A 21,652-nucleotide genomic window follows, 5' to 3' on the forward strand; every position below is an offset into this window, starting at 1 on the left:
CAATATCTTGAACTAAACGGTGTACTCCTTTCTTAACTTGCTTTTAGTTGTCTCTCCGTGTTCCCCCTAAGACTTGTTCTCAATATTCATCATTCACTTCCCCAAATGTGATATGTTGCAAGCACCTTTACATTACAATATACAGTAGAGGACCGCGTATACAAAAGCACGCGGGAATAATCTTGGAAGCAAACCATGCCATCTGCATGGCACCCGTCCATATGATAAGAATAACCTCCTCCCATCACCCCAGCCATCTCTCCCCCCACACCAACCTCCCCCCCCGCTTCTCTGAGAAAACCCAACCCCTCCCCCCTCAATAATACCCCCCACCCAACACCACTGTATGGACCACCGCCTCAAAATACAGCCCATTCCTGACCACACATCGCACCCCCGGCTTGACCTTGAACATGCCGTGGGGCCCCACGAGGAACTCTGCCTCGTCGCCGATGCGGACGCGCAGTTTCCCCGCCGGGACGCTGCACAGGCGCGTCTTGTGCGCGTCCGGCTCGAGCGCCAGCGCGTGGCCTGCCAGCACCGTGTCGACGCGGAAGGCCGCGCCGTCGCACACGGGCACGCTCGTCTGCGGCGGCATGGCCGAGAGGTAGGGCTTGGAGAAGGCGATGGCTGTGGGTTTTGCAGAGAAGTGGGGAGGTGCGGTTAGCTGGGGTTGCGTGGTTTTGTATGTGCTTGTGTGTGTGATCTGAGAAGGGAAGGGGGGGGGGGGGCGGCGGGGAGGCGGTTGGCACTTACTGTCTGGCTCGGTGGCGGTCGCTTCGCGGATGCGGCCTGGGGCTACTTCCCAGTCTTCCATTTCGAGGAGATCATTTTGGCTCTGGAGATTTCCCTGGGAGATCATTGCTGATGGTGTTGGCCGTTTTGGTCTGGGAACATCATGTTGGGACGATGACCGGAGAGCCTTCGTCTCCTTTTTCCTGGCGGCATCACCCCTGGTGAATGCTCCGCTGTTGTCAAGGATCGGTGTTTGCTGGGTACTTCTACCAAGCATTCCCGGTTCGGCCACGGCCGGTGACTGATCCCCAATCAACGCCTTGTTGGACCTTGTTTTCCTCCCCCGGTTCTTGCCGAGTAGAGTGCACATAAGCTTATAGCCCCCATACAAGCAGTTGCCACAGCAGGGGTAGCGCGCCTTTGTGTCTTCGTGCGTTGCCTGGGAAGCAACCACACACCCCTCGAAGGGCCCTTTACCCTGACGGCACCGTTTGCATTGCTCTGAGGCCATGTCTCCAGTGACCTGGATTATCAAAGCCGATACATCCCGGGAACTAGTTTCGATAAAGCCCCTGCTCCGGCGATGTGTGTTGAGTTTGACATCCCGCTGTTTGGGTAGCGTCAAGAGATTCCGGACTGCGGTAGACGGCGGTATCTCTACCGTCGAGACTAGGTGTTGCTGGATATAGGCCCAAAGATTCGCTGTGTCACCGAGCCTGGCTCGCGGAATTATATTCCTGGGCGCTCTGATCACCGGTACCGCTCTAGTCGCGAGGTAATTCGGAAGCTGGGGCTTGGTTATAGGACTGGCTCTAGCGGGAGGATCCCTGGAGACGACGATAGGAGGTGCATGGTTCAGAATCCTACCTCCTTTACCAAGACCGGCAGCTTTATCTTGGTAAAAGCTCTTGATCGTAAATGTCCCATCACGGTTATCGTTGAGGCAAGCGGCAAAGTGGACACGCTAGTGCGTAATTATCGTCAGCAAGGCACACCGGGCACCACAGGGATGGAAAGCGGTCATTATACCTGAAAATGAAAGCCGAGATCGGCCCTCTTGCAAAGAGCTTTCCGGCATGTCCGCACTGGACAAACCCATGGCCTCCCAGGAATTGTTGCGTCAAACTGGTACCCAGCTGGGAGTAGGGAGCCATATAATGGGATGAGCTTTCCATCATCTCCTGACACATGGTTGTTAGATCTGGCGTGTCGAAGGACTCAAAGCATGAGGGGCTGATCTTACCTGGCCACATGCTATATAGCCTGCCGGGTTCAGCCTCGTCGATGCCAGTTGGGGCACCGCCCAGTGTCAGAACAGGTTCTGCGTTGGACTCATCCATGGCATACTCCATGTTCTCGTCATAGAGGGCGTTCGTGTCTCCTTCGTCCTCGCCGCTACTGTCATCGCTTAGTTCTTCATCCTCTGCCATCTCCTCAAGAGGCTCGATCGGCGGATCGACTGTGACTTCGCGATCTAAGATTCGGCTCGCTCGTTCCGCACCCCATTGCTTATGGCTACATTTCGATTGGCCAAAGTGATAAAAGCAATTTGCGCAGGCAAAGACAGAGCGAAGCGGGCCGCTATCAGCTTTGGAAGATATCATGATGCAAGAACGGAAGGGACCGATGTTATTCCTGCATCTCTCGCATGGCTCCGGCGCAAGCTCCCCGGTCACTTGAATTATGAGAGCTGAAATATCGCGGGGATTCGTGTCGTTGAACGGGTGTGTGGTTAGCCAAGCGGTATTCCAGTCGATATCGCGGACCTTGGGCAACGTGATCAGCTGCGGGACCCATCCTGATCTAGGAATGTTGGGCCCCTTGTGCTTGACCAGATGTGGTTGAAGGTAGCTCCAGAGGGCGCCGCCGCCTTCCCGCTTCGACCCTTGACCGTCTGCGGTTGACGATGTTGGGGTGTCTGCGTTTAATCCGCTCTCTAGTATGCCCCCCGTGCCCACGTTCTGAACATACCCGGCCGACTCCCTAGGGCCGGAGGGTGGATAGGAAGGCTCCACCGCTGGAGGGTCCGAAGGGTCGGGAGGCCCCCGGGAAACGACGATGGCCGGTTTCGGGGCCGACGCCTGGCCGCCTATCCGGCGTAAAAGGCCGACATGGCGTTCTGAAAGAGTGCCATCCTCATTGTCGTGCAACTGTGCACCTCGATGCTTGCGCTGTTTCGTATTAGCAGTCTTTCACTTCAGATATTTACAAACGTAACAGTAGACTCACAATAAAGTGGCTGCCAAGCTGTACAAGTTTTATAAAAACCTTGCGGCACGACCGGACTGGACAGACCCAGGGATGCCCCGGAGTAGATGTCGAGAACTGGTAGCCTTCCGGAATAAGAACACCATGGGTCAGCAGCAAGGATCCGTCTTCGCCTACATTGTGTTAGCGAACAACACCCGTCCCCGCCTCATCGATTCAAACACTAACCTTTCCATCTAGTATAAGCGCGGTCTGGGGCGGCCATTATGATAGGCTGGACAATGGCTTCTTTCCCCTTGTCCGGCTCATCGTCCCCATCGTCACTGACCTCATCGTTGACTTCAGCATCCTTCGAGATACTCGAAGCACTAGACGAATCCCCGCTATCCCCTTCGCTCTCGACATCACCGTTATTTCCCTTGTTCAGCGTCGAGCCAAGGGCAGGTCTCGTCTTCTTGAGCATAGCATTATCGCTAGGTTCCGTGTTATCGTTTAGCACGTCGGCATCTGAGGTAACGGAACCACCCCAGCTTATGGAGTCAGAGGTTTCCCGGTAACCCCGGGGGCCAGCGAGCAGGTCAGCGAGGTCACCGGAAACAGGCTTGTTGAACAGGAAAGCGAGCTTCTCAGCGAACCCTGATCTTTTCCGATCACGGTCTGACGAACCCAGGTCCGAAAGACGGGGCTGTCGATTTGAAGAGGCTGGAGTCTTTTGCGAGGGTTTGGTGATACCTGGTGTGCCAAGTAGACCCTCGGCCTCTTTTTTACGTCTCAGGGTTTCTACGCGCTTTTTGTGGACATGATCCATGGAGCCGGAAGCCCATCGCTCTGAATCGTATGACTTTAGTAGGCTATCCAATCGGCGGTTTCATTTCCAACGCAAGGTGGGTAAACATACGTTTCAAAGCAAGACTAATAGCCTTCCTTCTTTCTTCCTCGTTGGCATATTTATTCTTGCGCAAGCGATCGGACGTAGGGGCGCGAGCAGGCTGGATCGTTGGAGCCGGATTTGAGAAACTTTGGTCTGGTGTTGAAGGGAATCCAGGGATCAGAGGCGGAAGAATATCACTAATTATCTTCGCTGGCTCTGGTTCCGGGCGGGATCCGGGAAAGGCGGCCAGAGTCCCGTACGGTAGGGTGGTGAACCCAGTCCGCTTCATTTTCAAGATTGGTTTGGACCCAGCATTTTGCTGCGTCGAGGGGTTGGTCGTAATTCCTACATTTCCAGAAGAAGTCCCCAATGCGAAAAGGTCGGTTGAGATACCTGAGGAATCGGCGGCTGTTGATTTGCCAGTCCCAAACGATGGCGATGGCGAAGACCGAAAGGCTGCCACTGGGGGTTGCCCGGCAGAGTCTGCCATCAGAAAGGCGTAAAAGGGTCTCTCATTCCCAAGATCTTTTGAATGACTTCTAGGTACGAAGTACTGCTGGGCGATTCGACCGAGTTATTGGTCCACAATGTCTTGGCTTCAGGCCTGCGGCGCGTGCCCCTATTCCAACACGCGACTGGAAATGGCGGAAGGCGCGACGGACCTTCTCTGATGGCAGCTTGAAGCCTCCTATTGGGTATGCTTCAATTAACAAACCCGAAATGAATAAAAGACGTTCTAAAAAGACGTAGCAAGGTAGCAAAACTGGGTTTTAGTTGAATGGAACATTACCTGATGGAATTTTGTCAACCTGAAAGGCTTTGGAATACCAGAAAATTAACCAAGTGGCTTCTGGAATAGTTAGTTAGTGGATTTTAAAGGCTAACCTAATCAAACGGTCCGTGCATTTCGAACAGCCTCTTAAACTAGTTAACTAACTAATGGTTATTTTTAACAAAAAAAAAATAATAACTAATAAAAATATCAGATTAAAGAACACATTGCAATGCCCAGTTAGTCAATAATGAAACCGTCTTCCTCGTTATTCAAACATGACCCGTTCGTTAATGGATGGATGGATGGAATTTATTTCGTGTGACGAACCTACTTCAGGACCCTGTCCTGTTAGGGTTCAGCTTTCGGTTGAAGGTAATCTCTCAAGGGTGCTTAGGTTCGGTGCAGCCAAAGGGTGCACAACAAAGACTTGTCTCAACAGTAGGCTCTCGAGCTTTGTCACGAATATGCCAACAGGAGGGACCTCGGGTCGCGGGACGCCCCGAGGCAATCATTAAAAGGACCAATCAGGGAGCCAGGAAGGTGATCGAGGTGATCAGTGAGCTCAGTCGCCAAGCCGAGACTGAGCACACTGAGCACCAGGTAAAGATCACCAATCAGGATAACAATAGCTCGACAGTGATCAGTGAGCTCAGTTGCCAAGGGCAGACTGAGCACACTGAGCACCCTGGAATTAGCTAGGTATATATAGTCACTCGTTCTGGAGAGCTCTGGGAGTTCTCCAGTTAGCAATCACAACTACAGTTCGTTACAAGCTCGAAAGCCTACTGTTGAGACAAGTCTTTGTTGTGCACCCTTTGGCTGCACCGAACCTAAGCACCCTTGCAAGATTACCTTCGACCGAAGCTGAACCCTAACAGGACGGGGTCCTGGAGTAGGTTCGCCACATAGAATGTTCGGTGCGCTGTGGGGCAACTGGGAATAGCTTCATCCAGGGGTTCGGTGGGCCGTGCTTGTACGTGAGCTGGCCGAGGGTTACCGAGGCCCACCTCGGGCACAGCCCGTTACACTCAGTCCTCATTTACATTAAGTGATAAGTCGGGTAATATCCCACTCATTGTAACACATCTCATCCAAGAAAGGGGATGAAGGCTACCTACGAACCGCCGTTTTTTTTTTCCCTCTCGTCGATAGCGGAGTCCCTTGAAATAGGCATGGGCTGCCTTGTAGGTACCGAAGTGGTGTTCAGTGCCAAGCCCTGCCTAACTTAGGCGCCCAATCCATCATCGATCTGACGCTTTCTTCCTCTGCTCTTGATAGATGCCCAGGTCCTTGGGGATAGGTACCTTGTCTTACCTTGGTAAACTAATGCCGCTGCAGCTACTCCTTGAGTGCCGAGTGGTTTAGAACTACCTAGGGATACATCATGATCTCCGTGAGAACCAGGGCTAAGCTCCCCATCATTGACAGGCAATTGAAACCCATTTGATTTCAGGATTATTAGATATTGGTGCTTCCGAATCGATTAAATTCAAATTCATATGTATTGTTATATCATTAACTCTAAAGACTTCAAAGTTTCCAACGCCGAAATCCAGAAACGCCAAATGCAGTGGCACTATTACCTCTGCCAATTTTCCTCTCTTGGTTTCCTCACCTTATCCTTCTTCAGCTGTTTGTTTTTGCTGGTTGGCGGCAAGCCAAAGGAGAGCAGAGAAACGGGAAGCTTTCCTCTACCAGCAGCAACGGCAGCACGTAAAGCCGCTGGGGCAAAGGAGGGGGAGGGAGAGACAGCGGCAGCGGCAGAGGCGACAACGGCAAAAGCGGCGGAAGGGACGGCAGACGACAAAACCGCGCCAGCTGCCGGAGAGGTTTTCTCAACTGCCAGGAGACGCTGCTGACAAGCTCCCCAAACCCTGCACCTGGCGGCCATGTGAGCGCGCAGGTTGTCGAGGCTCTCTGTGGTCATGGTGACTACATGGGCGCCCTTAACGCCGCTGAAGTGGCCGAGGACGCTCACCGGCACGACCCATGCGCTTTGGATATGCACCCAGCTGGTGCGGGGCTTGCGCATTTCCTGACCAGGGCGCAGGAACAGGGGCGGGAACTCGGCGGTGGCTCGCTGGCTGCCTTCGAACGAGCGGAAGTTGGCGAGTGCCTCGTGGCGGTGACAGGCTTGCTTCCACGGGGCGAGATACCCGTTTTCCGGTCCAGAGTTGTGGGCGGAGACGGTGGTGACCAACACGTGGGTTGATCCTTGGGAAAGCCGCCGGAGGATAATTACGGGGTCTAGAATGGGTTATCGACCTGATTCTTGGGCGAGGACAAAGCTGGTAAGACTCACGGCCGGTAGCCCGCACCGGAATATACCCCCTGGGGAACTCTGGGGTCCGGTGGATCAGGGTCCTGAGTTCCTCGGGACTGAATGTTTTTGAGGGACCTATCCAGAAATGTTAGGATTAAATGCCGCTTTACTCAGGGGACGGACACCTCGAATTTAACTTACGCAGAAAGGCAATGTCTCCTTCTTTCCAACAGTGGGGGATAGCCGCCACTGGAGGAGGGTACTTGGCCGCCTTGGCCCAAGTCTTCGCGGCCACAGTCTCGGAAATGAAGTGTGGTGGGCAGGAGGAAACCCGAGAAGGAGGATGTTGCATGGTAGTAAGAGAAACAGAGAGAGACGAAGTCGTCAACGAGAGTGTCGACAGGAAGAAGAGCTCGGCGTTGACCTTGGGCAAGGTTCAGCTGGAGAAGTGAAAGGCTGACGGACGCAAGCGGAGGTTCTCTGCGGAGGTGGGGGAAAGTTTTGGGGGGAGTGTCCGTGGGGGGGACGGCCGTTATAAAGACGTCAAAAAAATTTGCCACTTTCTGCTGATTAGAACGCTCAGGCTTTATCGCCTACTGTCACATAGGCGATAAGGCCTGAGCGTACGCCCGTCTGACGCGATCCTAGGCTCGAGTCAACGCCTTGGCTTTTGAGTTCTGATGTTATTGGTTGCCTATATAGTCCACGGACGTGAGGCTAGTGTTGCCTGACTTCAGGAGTCTGAGCGCGGGTGTCATGGCGTCGAAATTCCAACGCTTTCCAGATCGCCCATAGGCGATGGTCCGAGGGTATCATGTGATGTTAAAATTCTCAGGTTAGCCTGGAAAATGGAATACACGACGAATACCGGTCATGACTTTGGCGGCAAACAACCCAACTGCTCTCTACTCATCGAGTGTGGTATGTTCGGGGTGGCGGATAACTCAAGTTACCCTGTTATGTACATGTACTTGTGGGTGTGGTCACGGTTTGGTATTCCTATATGCCCTTAGTTTCCCTGAGACTCTTACATTTCATTAAGGGTCAGAAAGGCAGCCTTCAAAGGTGATACGTTTGGCTAGAAGTAATTGAGCCCATGGCATGACGTCTAAGGCCTCCCTTTTGAAAAGCGAAACCTTCAGCTTCCCTGTTTAAAAAAGCGGGCTCTTATGTTAGTTAGTTAACGGAGAAGGTCTTATGTAAGACGAGCACTGCCGTGTAGTTAGTTATTTTATGCCTGATCTAATTACATAACACCTGCGAGACATCAGGGTTCACAGCTTTCCAGCATACTGCAGCCCCCTCTCGCCATCCACCAGCACGCACCAGCCCTGCGATCCCGCACCGCCCTCGCCTGCCAGGACAGTGGTGAAATTCTCCCGCGCGTACGCCAAAACGTCATCGTTGAAAGTGCCGGGCTGCAAGAAGACGGCCTGGATACCAAGCCCCTTGGCCTCCTCGAGCGCCTTCTGCGTCACATGGGGAGGCGTGATAATCGAGACGGATGTCTCCGGAGCCTCTTGGAGAGCTGAGAGCGACCCAACTGTCGGGATCTCTTTTCCATCGACTTCAATCGCCGGAGAACCGGGGTTGATGGGGGTCACCGACAGGCCGTGGGTGACATACCACTTGAACACTGTGCTCTTGCAAGTTAGCATCGTGGACTCATCATGTTCGTTTTAGATGGATAAGCCAAATAGATCTAATGAAATGGGGCAGTAGGCAAAACGAACAATGCACCGTCGAAGTGCTTCACGTGGGTTGAATGATATAACATGGAATGCATTGACAAAATATGTGATGAAACGATCAATACTAACCCTTGTATCCGTACTTTTCGGTGTTTGTGCTTGCACCGACAACGGCAAATTTAGGGGCTTGGAAGAAGGCCCGGAGGTTCGCATCAGTGGAAGCCATGGCTGCTGTAGAATTGGAGCGTCGTTGATTTAATGTGCAGTGGAGAAAGGTGGGAATGGAGCGCGTTGAAAAAGACGAAAGTGCGGGGATATTAACGGCGAGTCGGGGGCTCAAATAGAAACTCGAATGACCAGCCAAGCGGCGCAGCGAATGCATCTCCTTTTATGTAATTCTCCGTGTACATACAGATCGAACTTGAACGAGGTCAGTCCATTGGACACGAGACCAATAACGCAATTCTGGGCGTAGAGGCTTGAAGGTCACCCAATCTGAGGTGAGACGAGAAGAGGACGAGGTTGATGTGTGGCTGTGGTCCTCTGGCGGTTATGGATATCCGCCCAGGTGTTGACGATTATCCTTGACCCCACTGGCAGCGACCCTGCAATGCCTTTTTTAAGCCATATTCTTGGATGGCAGGGTGGTTGCACTCGCAGCTGACAAGCTCAGCATTTCATTCCTTCGCAAATCGTGCCCGTTGAAAACCGCTGGGATCGCGTCCTCCATTGGATCATACGGTTCAACAGGAAAGACGAAAGGCCTACCTTGGCTGACTCAGATGGCTGGCGCTTTGGAAGAATAATGGGGCTCGGTTGGAATTGGGGCTCGGATGGGGCAGTTCTGGGGTGCTTTAATGAGCATCAGTCTCTAAAAAGAGGTTCAGCATTGGATTATCATCGGGTCAATTACCTAGGTTGGTCTCATAATTCGGCTTTGGTAGTGAGGTTGCTCGCTTGGGGAGGTCGACGACCCTAACCCGGGAGGAGTCGTCAACCCGTGTGGATGTGGCTGTGGCTGGTGTGGGTGGTTCTGCGCGGTTGCCCCGCGAGACGTGTCGAGTCGGGGGGAACAACAAAATGGGGTTTGGGTGGGGCACAAACCACCTTGGGCAGCGAACCACCACTCTCGGCCCTGTCCCAGAATAACTTCACATCCCGCCATTTCAACCATCGCTCGCCTCTTTGCATTCAGTCCATTCTCCGCGCATCCAACTCTTGAAACTTTCGCTCCTGTACAGCGTCATTTCCGAAACCAAGGCACTTAACAAAATGGTGAGCGAATCCCGTAGCAGATGGTCAATCTCTTTCCGACGCATCGCACTGCCGTCCTGCTCTGTTTACCCTGGGCTCTGTTCCAAACCGATCCCCCACCTCCCGTAACAGGGTCAAACGGACGCGGCGAGAACTAACAGTACGGCGCATAGGCTTCGACCAACTACAAGGAGGCGTTCTCGCTATTTGACATTCGCGGTGTCGGCCGCGTAGCGCTCGACAAGCTCGGCGACCTCCTCCGCGCCTGCGGGCAGAACCCGACCTTGGCCGAGATCCGTGACCTGGAGAAGAGCGTGGGTGACGAGTGTAAGCAGCACGTTCCCCCTTAGGTCTTTCGGTCCACTGCAGCTGACACACTGGCACAAACAGTCGACTTCGAAACCTTCCAGCGCATCCTGAACCGGCCGGGCGGTTTCCGCGATCCTGGCGAACCAGAAGAATACTGCCGCGGTTTCCAGGTGTTTGACAAAGATATGACGGGGTTCATTGGTGTCGGTCAGCTCAAGTATATCCTTACGAACCTTGGCGAGAAGATGTCGGAAGACGAGGTCGACGAGTTGCTCAAGGCCGTCGACACGAGCTCAGGGCAGGTCAATTACACAGGTAGGAGGCATCCTTGTTGTGGTGCTGGACCCTTACTGACGCAACCCACCAGAGCTCGTACGCACCATTCTCTCCAACTAGAGGTCATGAGGAGACGGGGGTTTACGAAGCAGTCATGGGCCGGTTTGGCGACGAGGCCGATCTACGACATGACAGTCACGGAGGGAATTGCATTGGTTGCGTGATGGGCGGCTGGCGTTGGAGTTGTGCGATCTGGGATGTATTAAATTTGGGCGCCTGGATTGGTATTGATGATACACCATTCAGGACTTGGGATACGGCACACAGGTTACAACCTAGATAGCAATAGGAAGTCATTCCACCAAATGGCGATGGGGTCTGAAAATCAGATATCCAGCTTGGAACTTTGGACAGATGGACGAGGGGCATTCTTGGTGGGGGAGAAGGGTCTTGGCCCAGTGGTAGCAGGGCTTGGCACCAATTGCGGGTCTTTGGTTGTTGCATTCCAAGATCCAAGGCTGGCACGCCAGGCATGATCGTTTCGTGTCAGATTCAACCGCGACTGATCAATTCGAAGCATCCTGAACTTTTTGTGATTACCTAACTACTTCCAATGCCACGAATAATCCAAACAATCACCGACTGACCAACCCGAAATTATCTTACAAAATTACTGGGCCTAATTCCCCGCCTTGATGATTCATTCCCACCTCTCTTTCAGACTTGCTTACAAGGTGTTGGACTGACAAACTGCTGTCCCCGCCTCCACTGTCCTTTCGTCCAACACCTGTTCCTGTCCCACCTCGAGCTTCCCCGCAATTGGGCTTACACTTGGACCCCGCGGTCCTCTGGGTTTACATTCGCACCCAACAAACCCCCCTCCCATCTTTCACCGTGGCGCCCACTGCTCCCCCGATTCGGCAGGCCGTCTTCCTGTTACTATTGTCCGTCATCCTCTTCTCCACGACTACCGTCATCCTGGCCGCCCCCCGCATCGCCCCCCGCCTTTTTGCTCTCTTTACCCAGCTCAAGTACAGCAAGGCCCACCAGCAAGCACCCTTAGGAGGAGCCTTTACTGCTGTCACGACTGGTCGTCCCGTTCTGGGCACCTTGACCTTCTCCTCTCAACTCTCCTACTTCACCCACGCCCCAAACGTCGACATGGCCAAGTACGAAAACCCCCCGCAGCCCCCGCCGCTGTTTACAGGCACCAAGGACAGCATCGTAGCTGATTCCAAGGGGCTATGTGACCGCACTCGCTCGCTGCTGGACTCTCTCGTTGCCAACATCAAGCCCACCGAGAAAGCTGTTGCTACCTTCGAATCGGTCATCCGCCCGCAAACCGAGGACGAAAACGAGAGTGCCCTCAGCGCCCGCATCCTCGGCTTTTATCAATATGTGTCCGGGGACAGTGCGCTCCGTGATGCTAGTACCGAGGCCGAGAAGATCATGGACGAGTTCTCTATCGAATGCAGCATGCGCGAGGATGTCTTCCGCCTCGTCGACGCCGTTTACAACAACTCGGGTCTCGGAGCGAGCATCGCGGAGAACAAGGACCGACTGATTGACGCTGGCCTGGCCAAGAGCGCTGGCCTCGACGATGTTGAGAGTGCAAGGCTACTCGAGAAGGAGAGGAAGAGCTACATCAGGAACGGGCTGGGCCTGCCTGAGGGTCCTAAGAGGGACCGGTTCAAGGAGATCAAGAAGAGGCTCAGCCAGATCCAGATCGCGTTCCAAAAGAACCTGAACGAGGAAAACAACGGTCTCTGGCTTACCAAGGAAGAACTCGACGGTGTCCCGCAGGATGTCCTAGACACCCTGGAGAAGGGGACCGGCGACAACGAGGGAAAAGTCCGCCTCTCCTTCAAGTACCCCGATCTCTTCCCTACTTTGAAGTTTGCCAAGAACCCCGACATTCGCCGCAAGGTCTTTATTGAGAATGAGAACAAGGTAGGCTTACAGCCAGGGCAACCCTAAGCAACCGTGCCAACGCTAACATTCGGTGTAGTGCAATGAGAACGCCCCCCTTTTCAAGGAGGCCATTCTTCTCCGCGACGAGGCCGCACGTCTTCTCGGTTACCCCGACCACGCGTCGTTCCGTATCGAGGACAAGATGGCCAAGACCCCAAAGACAGTGCTGGACTTTTTGGGAGATCTCAAGAGTCGGCTGGCCGCAGGTGGCGTCAAGGAGATCGAGCACCTCCTGGCGCTCAAGAAGAAGGACCACGAGGCCCGTAATCTGCCGTTTGATGGCAATTACTACCTTTGGGACCACCGCTTCTACGACCGCATGTTGGTCGAGCAGGAGTACAGCATTGACGAGAATGCCATTGCGGAATATTTCCCGCTTACGTCGACCGTTGCCGGCATGCTCCGCATCTTCGAAGAGCTCTTTGGCCTCGTCTTTGTCGAGCTAACGCCGGAAGACCGCAAGCGTATCTCCTCGACTGGAAAGGCCGAGGATATCGCGTGGCATGAAGATGTGATCATTTTCAGCGTCTGGGACGATGCGAGCGAAGGCAATGGCTTTGTCGGTTACCTCTACCTCGACTTGCATCCTCGCCCTGGAAAGTACGGCCATGCGGCCAACTTCAGCCTCCAACCGGGCTTCCTGAAAGCCGACGGCACCAGGCGGTATCCTGCCACAGCCCTCGTCTGCAACTTCAGCAAGCCCACCGACAAGAAGCCTTCCCTTCTTAAGCACGAAGAGGTCGTGACCCTCTTCCACGAGCTCGGTCACGGCATTCACGACCTGTCCGGCCGTACCCGCTATGCTCGGTACCACGGCACGTCAACTGTCCGCGACTTTGTCGAGGCGCCCAGCCAGATGCTCGAGAACTGGTGCTGGACTCCCAGCCAACTGAAGAGCCTGAGCAAACACTACGAGTCGGGCCAGCCGATCCCGGATGAGCTCATCGAGAAGCTGATCGCCACCAAGCACGTAAACGACAACCTCTTCAACCTTCGTCAGTTACACTTCGGCCTGTTTGACATGACGGTCCACACCCCCAAGACGCACGAGGAGCTGGAGAAGCTGGACGTCAGCCAACTGTACAACGACCTGCGCGTGCAGATCTCGCAGATCAAGGGCCCCGAAGCACAGGGCGAACCTAGGTAAGCCACCCACTCTCCCCTTTACTAACGAGCGAGGTTATGCTGACGATGGATCACGCACAGCACATGGGGCAATGGCCAGGCGACATTTGGCCACCTGATCGGCGGCTACGACGCCGGTTACTACGGCTATCTGTCCTCGCAGGTCTACTCGACCGACATGTTCTACTCGGTCTTTAAGGCCAACCCGATGGATCCTACGCAGGGCCGTCGGTACAGGCACACGGTGCTCGAGAAGGGCGGGTCCCAGGACGAGATGCTCACCCTCGAGCAGTTCCTGGGGAGGAAGCCGAGTTCCGAGGCCTTCTACAAGGAGCTGGGGCTCGAGGCTTGAGCGTGTGCCGCGGCGAAGAGTTGTACCTAGTTGGGTACACGATTTGTGCGGCCATCAAGCGTCATCATGGCCGTGTTCGGTGACGCCCATAGCCTACTAAATAAATACTCCGTGGAATCAAGGTCGGTACACACCGCAGTAAATGTTTCCTAGGTGCGTACCTTAAGCCGCGTAGTTACAACCCCTATTTGCGACGAGACTAGTATGTACATGTACATACGCGTAGTCAGGTGATACCGCGCTTCACGCCGCCCCTTTCCCAAGTCTCAAAAGTTCAACAGAACGACGTTTGCCTTCAACTTTCCTTTTGTTTCTGCCGTAACAAAATCCAACCCACTGCATACATATTATGTACATGTTTAGCAAGCCCACGGATGTTTGTTTTACAGGGTTTTGGTGCCTTATGTGCCTTAACCTTAACTCGAGTGCCTCGAAGCAGGTTGAGGAGCTTCTTGGGAAGCCCACACGCACGACAACACCAACAACCAACAAATAGCCGGCCCGGTTAGCTCAGCTGGTTAGAGCGTCGTACTAATATTGTGGGGGTTCCAAAACCCTGCTATATCATGTCATGCGAAGGTCAACAGTTCAATCCTGTTACTGGGCAGATGAGTTGGGGAGGAGTGAGATTGGTTCTTTTTTGGTGAGCTTTTTTTTTTTTTCTGGGCTGGGTTGGTGGAGTGTTGGAGGTGTGGATGCCCGGGTGGAGGATGTACCTATCATGAGGCATGTACCGAATGGGGGTGGCTGGAGCATCCCGGTGGGTATGTGTTTCTTCGCCCCTGCAGAGGGTGGCAACAAAGGAGGGAGGAGGGCTGAGCCCTGGCTGTGCCCGGTTCCGTTTCTGTCCTCGTTCGAGGATTACAAACGGGCCTTCTGTTGGGTGTTGACTAAGTCCCATTGTTTATGGGGAGTTGCTCCAAGGACACCGGAATCATGGTTGTCGTGGTTCTCAACTCTGTTTTGTAGCGCAGATACAAAATACCAAGTTCCCTAAATGCGAGCTCGCTATGATACAGAGACTCCTGAATCCAAACACCATAGACCAACTACTCCTGGCAATGCTCTCCAACACATGAATCGTCAAGGTCTATCTCTCTATCGTAAAAAGACTGCGCAGCGGCCGGGCTGCCAGTGCCTGCAAGCAACTCGGGCACGCAGTGCGTATCATGGTGCTCCAACAAACTCCCTAAACCCCGAGCGAACACAAAAAAACCACCTGAGCTGAAACGCCGCCCTAAGAGATGGGCGCACAACTGTACGGGTCTGAAACCGACCCGACTTCGTACCGATGCAACTAGGAGCGAGTTAGCATTTGTTCGCAGAATAAATCAGGAGGGTGATTGTGCTTACAATATCCCAGATAGAAGAGTAAGTCCCTACACCAAGCACGGTGATGCCGACGATAAACGACAAGGCATTGGCGGCCGCGGGAAGCCAATTCTTGCGCTCGAACCATTTCCCTTCCCTGATGAACATGTACCACATGATGGCCGGGAAGTAGAAGGTGAAGCCCGAGATGAACAGCGACGAGCAGATCGCCAGCAGGTCCGAGAAGAAGGGCACGGCGCCGGCAATGACCCACGACAGCAGCGTGATGGCGGCGTCCAGGCCAATCCACGTAGCCCAGCCCATCGGGGTGTTGACGTAGCGGATGATGGAGTTCTTGAAGGCGCGCCCGTGGATGTAGCGCGCCACCACGGTCGTGTTGATGCTTCCCGAAATGAAGATGACGGGGATCGCGATGCCGAACGCCACTTTGGACACCACGGGGCCGGCCGACAATATGGCGGGTGACTTGACGTCCGGGCCTACAAAGACGTAGACCAGGGCGCCTGTGATTGTGTAGAGGAAGATTTCGAAGATGCCGAGTGACAAGATCGCCTTGTCGAAGTCCTGGGGCGTGTGCATTTCGTCCATGAAGCTGAACTGGCACAGGGCGAAACTGTAGGCGAACACGATATTGGTGATGGCGATGAAGGTTTCGGCCAGCGACAAATTCTCCTTCGGCCATGCAGACCACTCCACGGACGCGACACCGCCAGGCAGCTCGCTGGCACGCACACCAGTGGCAACGATGGTGATGAAGATGGCGGCGATGATGGACGCGAAGTCAATGTAGCCAAGGATGGCCATCTCGGAAAAGCTGGGCGGGATGGCGACGAGAAACAGGAGAATTGCCGAGACAACGGTAAAGACGATGGTGCAGGCGCCGTTGTCCGAGAGATTCCCAAACATGATGGCGCCGGTCAAGACGTGCGAGCCGATGGTAAAAACGAGCTGCATGATGAACATGAAGCTGACGATCTCGTAGCCAATGTTGCCAAACATCATGCGGCCAGCGTCGGTGTAGTGCGAGATATGCGGGTACTTGAGCTTCATCTGGCCGATAACGAAGCTGGCGTACAAGGCAACGAGGCCGATCCCGACCGTGAGGATGACGCCGGCAACCATACCGAGGGTCGCGAACGCGCCCGGAAGACTGAGGCTCCCCAGGGCAACCGCCGTCACGATCAGCACGATGGTGAGACGCTTCCAGCCGAGTCGGTGGAAATGCGCCTCGCCCTCGGCCACCTTCTGCTTCTCGTAGTCGTTCATCTCGACTGTGGGCCGGACCTCGCCCACTTCCTCCTCGGATTGTGACTGCAAGATACCCGGAGCCGGGGTGTCGAAGGGGTCGGCCTTCTTGTCGGAGGGCATGGCGCCCGGGGCAGGGTTGATGGCCGCCATGGTTAATGACCGTTATGGTATTGGGAGACAATCTTTTGTCACCTTCGTCTGTGGGCTGGCGGTGTTGAAACCAGGGCAGGCGAGGCACGGCGGCTGCAGTTCAGCAAACGTTGCTGCACCGATACCAAAGGTCCTTCCGGGCCCGGGCTTTATGGAGGGAGGCGAGTGGGTGGGAGGGAAGGGGTGTTCCCGCGTCCTCAAAAGGTCAGGTGCCTGGGCCTTGGGAACAAAAAGGAGTAGAAGAGGTGGCAGCGAGACGAGGAGCACAGCGAGACCACAACGTTTAAGCGGATCTGCAAACCCATCAACCAAGGCCAGAGTGTCGCGTCGACACTTGCCGACAAATCCCTGCCTCGAAACCCGACTTCGGTTGATATCGCGTCCGGAAACCCCGGCACAAGCGTGTTCCTATCGCCCCTTTGACAGGGCTCCGGACTCTGGCCCGCCTGTCCAAGTCGTCGCCGGACACCCCGTAGTTCATCCCACCAGTCGGAGCATTACGATGGTACTGTTCCCCCAGATCCCCAGGTTCCTAGATCCCGCCTTGCCCGCCAAAGTCGTTCACGGGGCGGCCACGGCTCGATCGTGTGGAAGGCTCCAGGGCCCTACATCAGCTGCGGCCCGTCCGCTCCTTCTAGAAGCCCACCCGCCCCCGGGTTCCTTGCACTCCATTCTTGTATCTGTGGGTGAGGCAAGGATGGCTGGCGTCGGGTATTGCGGCGATTACTCACAGGAACCTGTCATCGGATGAAACTGGCTTCGTCACTCGTCGGTATCCGTATCAGGGTACTCCAGGGTTCCGATCGATAACTCCGCTCATGGTTCAGGCGGGTAATGTGGAATAGGAATAAAAGATCGGTGATGTCCAACCGCGGGAGGGGCGATGGTAACCTGGAACCTTCCTTTCGCCGAAGCCCCATCCCCTGCCGGCCGAGTGGCGGAGACGGCAACGCTAAAAAGCTTGACCCCGGGAGTTGTACGTTGCATTGAAGAAACGTCGTGTGGGAGCGTACTGTGTACATGTGGACTGCGTATGGGAGGTATACCTGTATACCTGATGCGCTTATATTCAGTCTCCGGCTTTTGGGATGTGACAAAACCCGCCGAGAATCACCGGCCTTCAACCCAAACGTGAAGCAGAAGCAGAGACAACTGGAAATAGCGAAACCGACAGGTCCCAAGTCGGCACAGGTCAGGTTTACCATGCCTCGCATGCTCCAATGCGGACCATGAACGCTGTCCAGACCCCAATCCGCCACTACAGTCCCCACAGTTATGGGGGCAAGAGGTGGATGTTGGAAAAGAAAATGCTTGGCCGCGCGGCCAGGAACGGATCTTTGTGACTTGCCTCGGAAACCGGACCAAAGGCAAAGGTTAAAAACGCCTGGCTCGGCGCTCGGTTACTAGAAGTACTGTGCACGTTCCGAAAACCTAGAGGTTATGATTGATAAGATACTGTGTAGAAAATGAGGGAAAAAAGACTCAAACTCAACACCGTGATGATCATCTCGTAACGTTCTTATGTCAAATCGTGCTGTGCCAATCATGGACAGTTTTGGCGCGACAAGGGACATTGAAACCGGACCCTCAACTCCTCAACAAACTTGCCGAGTTTTGAACGAGGCCGGCGTTTGCCGAGTGAGCGGGTCCGCGAGAAACTCCGCTTGCTGAACGTCGGTGACGAAAACGGGAGGTGGTCTCGCGGAAAGTTGCTTCCTTTGGAGGTTCATCAGCCTCAAAAATCGTTCAGTGACGTCGTTTTCAGGTTCGGCTCATGGCTTGTGCTGAACCCTGACAAGCTTGGCAGGGCAAAGGCTAACAACCCTAACCTGGAAGAAGACCACGCTAGATTGTGGCTACTTTGGGGCTGTGGCAGTTACGCAGAATGTAGATGTGGCGCTCAGGTTGGCCCCACTGTGCCCCACGAACTAAGCCCACAATAGCAAGTAAACAAACCCAACACTCTCGTCCAATCACGGATGCCTGTCGGTATTTTGGCAATTGCGGCTTCCTCCCCGCGATCGTTTCGAGTTGAAGGACCGCGATCACCAGCCCTACCACGACCAATAAGCACACTCTTTAGCTTAGGTCCTCCGACATTCATTTGTATACGCGTTCCGGTCACGTCGATGAACGAGCTACACAACGCGAGCCCCCCTCCTTGAAGCCGCGCCCGTGTCAACACCCAACCCTTTCCTCCTTCATCCAACCGACCCATTCTCTGACGACGCGACGCGCTTCCGAGATCGCCTCCAACGATCACCGTCAAGATGGATCCCGAGGACCAATATTTCGTCTTTGAGAACCGTCTCGACTCTTTCCAGGACGCCCAACCCGTATCCAAAGGGAAGGCCTCAACCGCCGCCTCGCGCGCCCCGAAGGCGCTTGTCTGGCCACACAAGGCACTATCGCCCTTGGCAGTAAGTCTCCAGCACTATATTCTGCCAGCATAATTTTACTGACGCGTTTGGCCCAGCTCGCGAAAGCTGGATTCTTTTTCCAGCCACATCCGAAAAGCCCAGACAATGTGGTGTGCTTCCTGTGCGAAAAGTCACTCGACGGGTGGGAGGAGAGCGATAATCCGCTGGAAGAACATTTGAAGCATTCGCCAACATGTGGCTGGGCCATTATGGCGGCAATTGAAGCCGGCTACGGTAACTACGGGAAGGTTCACCCCCTCGACCCAGCCATGATCGAGGCACGGAAGGCGACATTTGCAGGGCGCTGGCCGTACGAGTCAAAGAGGGGCTTCAAGTGCAAAACCAAAAAGGTAGGCGCGCTCCGGCGAAGTCAGGCAGCCCGAAGCTAACCTTGGTTACAGCTTGTCGAAGGTGGCTGGAAGTTCACGCCATCTGGTGAAGCGAGTGACATGACCACATGTGCTTATTGCAATCTCGCGCTTGAGGGGTGGGAATCGGACGATAATCCATTGTGGGTGTTTTGCCAACGCGCAGATAGTTGCAGAGTTAACCAGATTACAGTGATGAGCATTACCGACGCGAACCCGGCTGCCTCTTCTTCGCCCTGATCAACCAGTACCCAGCCCCGAAGAAAGGAAGGGCCAAGGCAGGTAGAGCCTCCAAGGCCTCTCGACTCTCGGTGCAATCCGTCGCTACCACAGCATCGGACATTGGTTCTCTTGCAGACGTCACGGCCAATCACGACGACAGCGTCATGACCACGGCGTCCACAGCGACTCAAGGGGGTAGGAAGACGACGAAGGGTCGCAAACCCGCCGCCGGCAAGGGGCGGAAAACCAAAGCCAAGAAGGGCGATGACGTCGAGGTATTGGAAGATGAACCACAAGAACCTCCACAGCCACCTGCTGTTAAAGGGCGCAAACGCGCGAGTGACGCCATGGAAGACCATGCCACGACCGATGCCGAAGCGCCGGCTCCGAAGAAACGCGCCGCCCGTGGTAGAGCAAGCGCTGTTGTTGATTACCCTTCCCTTCCCGACTCTGAGATGGTGGATGCTGCCCCAGCAAAACCGCCCGCCGGCAAGAAGAAGGTCCGGGCCTCTTCAAAGACCCGAAAGGCTTCCCAGGCGTCTGTGAGATCAGAAGCCTCAACGGCATCCCTACGGGCCCACATTCCTGACGATGACGAGCTTGACCGCCAGCTTGAAGCCGACCTAGAGCGTTACAATAGCAATGAGGAAGATATGGCTGTCGAACAGCTCCCTGCCCCGACCAAGGGACGTCCCAAGAAAGCGGCCACTGTGCGCACTTCCGGTTCGCAGAAGAATGCTGGAAGAGAATCCTTTGCCATGTTTGACCCAACACCCATGGTGCCGGATGAAGCCGAGATTGAGGCCGATCTCGAGGCACTCCAGGCCGAGATGGGAAGGGAACAAGCCACGGACACAAAGCCCCTGGTAGTTCCCAAGAGGGGCCGCAAAGCAGGAACGCGCAAGGCGTCCAAACAGACCAAGAAAGCCAAGGAGCCCTCGGCTGAGCCTGGTCCAACGGAAGAAGCGCCTCTCCCATTCCAAGAGACAGAGCAACCAGCGCAAGAGTTGGAGTCGGAGCCTGAGCTTGAGGATCCCGATGTCAGCACGGGGACAGTCGTAACAAAGCCCGCTAGTCGCCCTACCACCGAGAAGCGGGGGAGAGGGCGACCTTCTAAAAAGTCGACAGCTTCTCTAGCCTCTGTGGAAGAGCCGGAACAACGTCGGTCGGTCGGGACCGTAGTCCAACCCCAGGCACAGCCAGAGACGGCTCGTTCTCAAAAGCCCACCCCCGCCCAAAAGAACACGCCCGTGAAAATCGCCAGAAAGGGCAGTGCCCCCCCCCTCCCACGGCCCAGCCTCGACTCCCGGTCCCATGGCAGCCACCCCACCCAGGGCCTCCAAAACCATCTCCTACCCCCCATCAGCCAGCCGCTTCCAACAACCCCCGTCAACCCCTAGGACGCGTCTTACCCCATCCCGAGCAAATCAAGCCACCAACTTCCACACGCGCTCCCCGCTGACCTCCGACCCCGACAACCAACCTCTCAGTCTCCAACCAGCCGCGAGCGTAATGCCCCAGCGGCCCGTTCTCGCCCCGCTCTCTATTGCCCAGACCCCCCAGCGCAGCTCCCCTTCCAAGCGCAACATCGTCGCCGGGCTACAGAGTAGCCAGCCCTGGCAGCCTGCCGATCTGGACCTGCTCTTCTCTTCCCCTCTCGCCAAGGGCAGCAGCAGCGAACACGGCGAAGACGACAAGGAGAACAGTGCATCCATTGCGAGGCTGCTGCGCAAGGGTGCCGAGCTAACGAGCCCCGAGAAGCGCATGACGGTCGAGGAGTGGATCTACCACAATGCCGGGCTGGCCGAGCAGAAGCTCAAGCACGAGTGCGAGGCGATGGTGGCGGCGTTTGAGAGGGAGGGGGGGAGGGCGCTGAGCGTTTTGGAGGGGCTTGTTGTTGATGCTGCTTGAGTGGTACATGGTTTGGAGGAGTGAGTTTTTAGGTAATAGCGGGCGTGTTGTGGGAGGAATGAGGTTACTAGGTTGGTTGGGCATTTCAACATGAGACTTCTGTTTAGACTCGTAGCGTATCGGTTGGGTTGGCTTGGTTGGGCGTTCGGGTGGCGATTTGATATCAATGGG

General features: G+C 55.0%; 7 protein-coding genes and 1 non-coding gene across 8 annotated transcripts; 4 read left to right on the forward strand and 4 right to left on the reverse strand.

Moving 5' to 3' along the window:
• Positions 1-316: 316 nt before the first annotated feature.
• CHGG_04181 (uncharacterized protein) lies at positions 317-4,103 on the reverse strand (the record flags this gene model as incomplete). The annotated part of the gene is made up of 7 exons (XM_001223394.1): positions 317-630; positions 757-1,699; positions 1,831-1,871; positions 1,979-2,906; positions 3,031-3,116; positions 3,172-3,771; positions 3,842-4,103. 7 exons carry the CDS (start codon positions 4,101-4,103, stop codon positions 317-319), a joined length of 3,174 nt encoding a protein of 1,057 aa, XP_001223395.1.
• A 2,065-nt stretch (positions 4,104-6,168) lies between these two features.
• Positions 6,169-7,204, reverse strand: CHGG_04182 (uncharacterized protein; the record flags this gene model as incomplete). The annotated part of the gene is made up of 3 exons (XM_001223395.1): positions 6,169-6,836; positions 6,892-6,987; positions 7,054-7,204. 3 exons carry the CDS (start codon positions 7,202-7,204, stop codon positions 6,169-6,171), a joined length of 915 nt encoding a protein of 304 aa, XP_001223396.1.
• A 922-nt stretch (positions 7,205-8,126) lies between these two features.
• Positions 8,127-8,769, reverse strand: CHGG_04183 (uncharacterized protein; the record flags this gene model as incomplete). The annotated part of the gene is made up of 2 exons (XM_001223396.1): positions 8,127-8,488; positions 8,673-8,769. 2 exons carry the CDS (start codon positions 8,767-8,769, stop codon positions 8,127-8,129), a joined length of 459 nt encoding a protein of 152 aa, XP_001223397.1.
• Positions 8,770-9,815: 1,046 nt separating this feature from the next.
• Positions 9,816-10,502, forward strand: CHGG_04184 (uncharacterized protein; the record flags this gene model as incomplete). The annotated part of the gene is made up of 4 exons (XM_001223397.1): positions 9,816-9,818; positions 9,971-10,124; positions 10,188-10,421; positions 10,474-10,502. The coding sequence occupies 4 exons, from the start codon at positions 9,816-9,818 to the stop codon at positions 10,500-10,502; spliced, it is 420 nt and encodes a 139-aa protein (XP_001223398.1).
• Positions 10,503-11,543: 1,041 nt separating this feature from the next.
• CHGG_04185 (uncharacterized protein) lies at positions 11,544-13,830 on the forward strand (the record flags this gene model as incomplete). Its single annotated transcript, XM_001223398.1, has 3 exons — positions 11,544-12,332; positions 12,391-13,496; positions 13,560-13,830. 3 exons carry the CDS (start codon positions 11,544-11,546, stop codon positions 13,828-13,830), a joined length of 2,166 nt encoding a protein of 721 aa, XP_001223399.1.
• A 499-nt stretch (positions 13,831-14,329) lies between these two features.
• CHGG_11302 lies at positions 14,330-14,437 on the forward strand. Its single transcript has one exon. It is a non-coding gene; the product is annotated as a tRNA-Ile (tRNA).
• A 442-nt stretch (positions 14,438-14,879) lies between these two features.
• CHGG_04186 (uncharacterized protein) lies at positions 14,880-16,560 on the reverse strand (the record flags this gene model as incomplete). Its single annotated transcript, XM_001223399.1, has 2 exons — positions 14,880-14,978; positions 15,184-16,560. 2 exons carry the CDS (start codon positions 16,558-16,560, stop codon positions 14,880-14,882), a joined length of 1,476 nt encoding a protein of 491 aa, XP_001223400.1.
• Positions 16,561-18,830: 2,270 nt separating this feature from the next.
• Positions 18,831-21,481, forward strand: CHGG_04187 (uncharacterized protein; the record flags this gene model as incomplete). The annotated part of the gene is made up of 5 exons (XM_001223400.1): positions 18,831-18,980; positions 19,064-19,330; positions 19,382-19,491; positions 19,542-20,735; positions 20,941-21,481. The coding sequence occupies 5 exons, from the start codon at positions 18,831-18,833 to the stop codon at positions 21,479-21,481; spliced, it is 2,262 nt and encodes a 753-aa protein (XP_001223401.1).
• Positions 21,482-21,652: the final 171 nt, after the last annotated feature.

This window comes from Chaetomium globosum, genomic scaffold (assembly GCF_000143365.1).
Source record: "Chaetomium globosum CBS 148.51 scaffold_4 genomic scaffold, whole genome shotgun sequence".
NCBI lineage: Eukaryota > Fungi > Ascomycota > Sordariomycetes > Sordariales > Chaetomiaceae > Chaetomium > Chaetomium globosum.